The sequence below is a fragment of the Pseudonaja textilis genome, chromosome 1 (genome assembly GCF_049901715.1).
Source record: "Pseudonaja textilis isolate UNSWEBS1 chromosome 1, rPseTex1.2, whole genome shotgun sequence".
NCBI lineage: Eukaryota > Metazoa > Chordata > Lepidosauria > Squamata > Elapidae > Pseudonaja > Pseudonaja textilis.
In genome coordinates this window covers 164,486,106-164,493,084 of record NC_141990.1, presented here as the reverse complement: position 1 = coordinate 164,493,084, position 6,979 = coordinate 164,486,106, and the positions used below count along the sequence as shown (strand labels likewise).

At 34.6% G+C, this 6,979-nt stretch overlaps 1 protein-coding gene across 1 annotated transcript in view; it reads left to right on the top strand.

Moving 5' to 3' along the window:
- The first annotated feature begins 408 nt into the window (after positions 1-408).
- The window catches only part of CPS1 (carbamoyl-phosphate synthase 1), a 137,560-nt gene continuing 130,989 nt past the window's right edge, over positions 409-6,979 (top strand). The window contains exons 1-5 of the mRNA XM_087923032.1: positions 409-431; positions 1,674-1,818; positions 2,367-2,456; positions 3,028-3,084; positions 4,641-4,733. Of these exons, the coding sequence (XP_087779158.1) occupies positions 409-431; positions 1,674-1,818; positions 2,367-2,456; positions 3,028-3,084; positions 4,641-4,733 (408 nt within the window). The remainder of the gene's footprint in view (positions 432-1,673; positions 1,819-2,366; positions 2,457-3,027; positions 3,085-4,640; positions 4,734-6,979) is intronic.

Here is a 6,979-nt window from a genome sequence, read left to right as displayed (position 1 = left end):
CCAAGGCTAGAGCAATCTCCATTAGAAAGAACATAGAAACTGGAGTATAAAGAGGTATGTGATCCAGCTACAAATTGTAAAACTATATTTATTCAAATAAATATGCCTGATCTGTTGGTCAAATCAGAGAAACTCCTTGTGAGAGTTCCTTGCTGGGCGTGAGCCAAAAGCAATATATTTCAAATAACTCTAAATAATTGCAGAACTGGCTGCAGTTATTAAGGAATATGTAAGTTGTGCCGGATAACCCTCCCACTAGTATTTTGCCGATATGGTTACAAGCCACAAGTTTAGGAACAAGATGTCAAACTGGCGGCCTGTGGGCTGGATGCGTCACATGCACTCCACACTAACCTCAGCTCCATGAAGGGAAAAACTGTTCAATATGTCACATGACGGCAATGTGACATGGTGATTTTGACACCTGTGCTGTAAGGCATTGTGTTTCCCTGCTCTTCAGATCATCAATATTCAGAAAATATTTCGCCAATCTTTTGGGGCCATGCTTGCAAAAAGGCTGACGTTCCCTGCATATATAGAGACTTAATGCCTTTTTTAATACTGGATTTCATAATATTAATGCAGGGAGATACAAAATTCAACAAATTTTAAAAATCATTGATGGGTATATTACATTCTGTAATGATTTGCTTTACTGAAATACTTCTCTGAAATATAGTAACAAATTAAAAGTAGAAATACAATCGTGTAGCCATACCTTTATTTCAATAACTCTTGGCCCAGTGTCTATAATTAATAAAATAGCATTCACACTTAATAGGACACTAGGTCCGCAGTAATAATTTATGTATTTGAAAACTGCCCAACTAACTTCAACAGTATTACTTTATTATAATCCTCCAGGGTTACAAAAATCATTCATTAAAACTAAGGACCTAATTTGTTTTAGTTATTGGCAAAATCTGCATATCAAAAATTATAAAACCATAGTCTGTCATATTTCAAACCAATTGTTTAATCTGACACATCATTTCTCTCAAGTGATTAATACATTTAATTGTTGATATCAGCCCACAACCATTCTGGATTAGTTAAAGTGTTTTCTTGTGTGCAACAATCCATCTTTTCAAGGAAAGTCTACATTCCATAAAAATGCCTCTTGCAATTTGCTGATATTTGAGAAATAATATGGCAGTTCAATTATATATAATTTAAATAACAATACCTAAAGATTTGAAAGGGAAATAAATTTTATTTTGCCTGTGTAAATAATCCTGAAGAATGCTGGTGCATTTGCAAAGACACCAAGAATACTTCATTTTTAAGTATTGTGATATATATCCATATAAAAATGAAGTTCATGAGTTGGAGGGGAACATTTCTTAGTAGCTATCACTTGCACAAAATGTTGTATCAGACTGAATGGGAATTTTCCCTTTCAAATCTTTAGGTACATATTGTACGTAAAGACAATTAGCTGACTACAATTTCTTTCATCAGCCAATGTATCATAATTAATAGCCAAAATGGCAATATTTGACTTCCCCACTCCAATTTAGAAAGTGTTAATATTCCCAGCCAAATCAACAGTTCAATAAAGCAGTTAATCTGGTTTCTTATATTCTATCTTCCAGCCTGCTGATCTGGCAGGGGGTATTAATTTTGTGTGGATTTTAATCTAAAAAAATAATTTCCTATTGTGCTAAATCCAGCTACACTGAAAGTCTGACTGACCCCAGCTACCATGGGCAGATCCTCACACTGGTCAATCCCATCATAGGAAATGGTGGTGTCCCTGACACAGCTGCTTCAGATGAAATTGGCCTCAGGAGATATTTGGAGTCTGATGGCATCAAGGTAAGCAAAAACAAAAACAACCCCCCCCGCCCCTAACACCTTATTCAAAACCTCCTTGTTTTATTTAAACAAAAATTCCTGGTAGTGCCATTACAAATAGTCTTTAACTTGCAATCATTCATTCAGTGGCTGTTCAAAATTACAACAGCATGAAAAAATGACATATGACTATTTTTCACACTTACGATCATTGCAGCTTCCCCATGATCAAAATTCTGACACTTACCAACTGGAATATATTTATAACAGACGCAATATCTTGGGTCATTTGATAAACTTTTGCAACCTTCTGACAAGCAAAATCAATGGAGATGCCAGATTCACTTAACAACATGTTGCTAACTTAACATTGCTTGTTCAAATGCAGCTTTGCGTGCTCACGTGCTTGCCTGCTGCTTGTCCCAACATGCCACGGCGCAGTACTGGGGGTTGGGGACCCCTGTTCTAGAGCATGCCCTTAGTAAAACAGACTTGGAATTAATCCTTCACTGCTAAGCATTATATTAAAACACTTTTAAAATACTTTAAGAGTCACATTTTCTTCATAGGTTTCAGGCCTGCTGGCACTGGACTACAGCAACGAATACAGTCACTGGCGGGCAGTCAAGACTTTGGGTGAATGGCTGAAAGAAGAAAAGGTGAGGCAGCATATATTTTCTATGGAAAATATTTTTATAATGTTAATAGTGATTTGTGTTTTATTGTATTGTAGAAATCAAAGAAGACTTCTCTTCTCTATTCTTATTTTACTAGATTACAAAACAACCTGGAAACTGCATACTTCAGCAGACATTTGCAAGGTTTTTTTAAAAACAACAACCCAGAGTTTTTATCCTCTCTCCTTATAGCAATGGGAAAGAACATAGCTTGATATTACAATTTCTTTCCTGGTTGTATACAGAGTTCAGAATCTTTGAGATAAATTATGGAAATTGTGTTATCAGTTCAATTTAACTTTATAAAGTACACTTCCCTTTAAACCCTACCTTCCCTAAGAAGTCCATTTCCTAGCATTCTTTTAACAGAAATATTGGCAAGTCAAAAACCTACATGCCTTCTCTTGTGTTACTGATCATGTTGATGTTATGTTATCTATTATATTTGTAATAAATGAATTAATTTAAATAATTAGGTGGAATTACCAGAAATTTCTATTTTTAATTTTTAGTATGCTAGCATTTGTTGTTGGTTTTTTTTTTTTTTTTGCAGATACCAGCTCTTTATGGGATTGACACCAGGATGCTTTCTAAAATAATTCGAAACAAGGTAGATAAAATGAAGTTATTGAAAAATCCTTGTAGATGGTTTCTTATAACAAAACTTTCCAAATTATTTTTGGATAAATGAAAACTACAAAATAGTTCCCAAACTTTTGACTCTCTATCCTCTATTGACACTTTTCCTGAGATAAATTGTCAACTTGCTTTTTCCTTGAAAACTGAAAAAACATGAAATCCCCAGATTAAAAAAAAATGCTTCAAAAGATTAAACTGAAATAATTTAGCACATAAAAATAAAAATCATAAATTTCCTTCAAATATGAAGTAAACCATACCCAAGACTTTTAATATTGAATTTCAAAATGGTTCTTGCTCGGTTTAAGCTAAGTTGAACTCTTTCACCTACATCAGTTATACCTGGAAAAACAGAATAGTTTTTTCTGTTTCTTGATACCTTTAGTTTTTTAAAAAACTAGAAATAATTGGGCTTTTGGACAGAATTCATGGCAAATATAGATAAACAGTGTTGGAAGGGATCTTGTAGGTCAGGGGTGTCAAACTTGATTTCATTGAGGAACGCATCAGCATTGTGTTTGACCTTGGGGGGATGGAGTGGGCATGGCTGGCGTAGGCATGGCCAGCTTGACATCACTCATGTTGGGGTGCCTGTGGTGGCCTGAGTGCTCTGCCAGAAAAAACTGGCTCCTGAGCCCTGTTTTAGGCTGTGACTGCCTCCTACAACCCCCTGCCAGAGAAAATGGAACTCGGGAGGACTACACACAGCTCCGGTTTCACTGGCAGAGGCACCACAGGCCAGTTCTTCACTGTTTCTAGGGCCATCCCCTGGGCCAGATCTAAGCACCCTGTGGCCCAGATCCAGCCCCTGGCCCTTGAGTTTGATACCCCTGTTGTAGGTCATCTAGTCCAACCCTCCACCCAAACTGGAGACCCTATACCATTTCTGAAAAATGGCAGTCTCGAGTGGCCTATAGTATATACCTATGAGCACGTCATCCTTTTTTCCTTTTATATTGACCCATATGCATTTTTGTCTTTGGTTTCATACATTTCTGTAGCAATGTAATGGTGCTTTACATACAGTGCAATATACATATACATACAATATATTACACATATTTTTTCTTCTCTTTAAAGAATGGGTCATGGGAATTATATCACCTCAGATCATGGTGGCATTAAGCCGCCTTGGTCTCTCCCCCAACTTTCCCCCCCAAAAATCTGAAGAATTTGGGATTTTGAGACAATTCAATAAGATTGGTGTTATGTCTGTGACAGATTATTTCTGCTCCTTATTTCAGTTGTCTTTAACTTATATATAGTAATATAAAGTAAGGCAACTATTTTAACTTTTAATAGATTTTGGGCGCTCTACATAAGCACTTAGTACTGACTTGTTGAATGATTTTGAGCATTATTTTTTCTGGCTTTGCTGTGATTTATGTGAAGCTGGAACAAAGATGATGTTTTCTTTGCAATGGGAGTCATCACAAAATTGCTTTGGAAGTTTGGGAAATAGAAAGCAGTATGAAAATGTCCTTTGTCCTAGATATCTGATAACAATATATTTTTTTAATTGAACAGGGAACTATACTTGGAAAGATTGAATTTGAGGGTCAGCCTGTGGAATTTTTGGATCCAAACAAGAAAAACTTAATTGCTGAAGTATCAACAAAGGTAAATATTCCATTCTCAGTCAGACATTGTAGAAGTACAGCAGTTCCTTCTGTGGTCCTACTTTTAATTATCATGATGAAAATTTAGAAAGCAGTGTATATTGTTTGGGATGAGCCAAGTACCAGCATGGGGCCTCATGATTATGTGATTAGAACAGGTCTAATTTGGAAAGAAGGCCAGGTTATAGGTTCTCATAATCGGTGTATGATGTTTGTTTCCTCTGAAATGAATTATCTTCATCCTGGAAGTGGGGGAGAATTTCTTCAAGTTTCTTGATAACTTGGATATGAAGGAAAGATGTCACAGGGAACTTTTTCTGTTATTACTACACAATTATAAAATTGTTGGGAGGTAAATCTTTTTAATCAGAGGCTTTTGTCTTTGTCATGATGGACCATTATCTATTTTATTTATTCACTGTTTTGTTTGAAAAGAAATATGATAGATTTTATTCATGTCCTGCATAAAATTGCATGTCTTTAATGAATGGCTCATTTTCCCAAGCCTCTACAAAATGTACTTGACAATCATGCAAATCATGCATGCAATCACATGTGTAATATTACTTCCAAGTTAGAGAGAAAGATTACATCAAGCCCAGTTTCCATTTGGTTAGATTTATTACAGTGAAAAGAGCCAAATCTTACTTTCAAAAATAGTCTGTTGTTTTTAAAAAATAAAATGAAATTTTACTAAAACATTCACTTCTGAAAACAATTACTCTGGACTTCTTTGAATTTTGCAATTCTATTGAAGATAATGCAAGACTAACTAAATGAGAAAATTTATAGGGCAAAAGGAAATTCAAATGGATCAATCAACATCTTTGTTGCCCTTATAAGGGTCTTCCAGATGTTTGTATATTAGCTGTTTAACATAAGCTAAGTAGTTTATGATTATGAAATGGTTATGTTGATGCTGATCTGATAATTTTACTTATTTTATCTCAGCTGCCAGTTTTGTGTTTATTGTTAAGTTATTGTTTATGGAATTTTTAATGTTATTAGTCACCCAGTCATGGTTTAAGTGGGCTGCCATATAAACTGAAATAAATAAGCAAACAAGCAAGCAAGCAACATCCTAGGGAAAATCAGCCTTACACATGAATTTAGGGAGGGAGGGTATGATTTGGTTATATCTATTCATGCACCTGTTTAGAAGACTGATCTAGCATGGGAAAGGAACTTATACATGCTGAAATATTTAGTGAATAAACAACCTTGTGTGGATTTTGGAGTAATGAGACATGTCAAAAACTGAAAGATAATGTTGTTATATTAGTTTTGGAACTACAAATATTAATTTCATTTGCATAAATATATGGACTTAATAAAACCTTCAAAAATCACTAGAAAAACCAACAAAATTTTGTTTGTTTATTTATTGCAATAATTTATATACAGGATTGCCTTGTCCTAGGACTGCCATACTAATTGCAAATTTTGTGTGAAGTATTCTCCATTATGTTAACTTAGAAAAAGACAACATGGCAAAAGGGAGGCTTATTGCCAAGGTCTGTCCTGCCAAGCATAATGAGATAAACATTTTTCAGAAGGTAAAGAATGGTACAATACAAATTTATAGGTGTACATCCAAAATCTGAAATAATTACTGTTTTTTCCCCAGAACACAAGCTTACTAATTTCTCAATGAAATCAGATGAAATTAATTAGAGCTCCAAACTCAAATTAGTAATTTTTCAATTAATTTTCCTGAATTAGAACAAATCCTGTTCTCATTAATTGTCCTTTCAATTCAGTATGCCCCATGCAGCAAAATTCTTCATATAAACAGTAAACAGTAAGCCGTAACTGTGTGATATATTTTGCATTATCATGACAGAAATTAAAGTAGCCCCCAACTATTCTGAAAAAAAATGCAGATCTATAAGTAAGTGTAAATGTTTGTGACATAGAATTCTATTTTTTCAAAGTGATGCAAATACAGCTGTATACAGAAGTATATCAATTATATATTTTTTAAACAAGCTGGGATAACAAGCTGGTTACTTTGACATTTTCAGTTGCATAGATGCCATTTGTGAGGTTTAGTTTCCATGATTTTCAAGAAGCTTGACTTAGGTACTCCTCATAAAAAACCCATTCAAGAACATTCAGACTGAGTCTTCAGTTACAGATTTATATTGAACTTGAAATGTGCCAGTTCATATAATTTTTAAAGCGAAGTCTTTCTCCTTTTTCCATTCTCCTGAACAACATGGCATCTCCTCACATTGGTTTTTAACC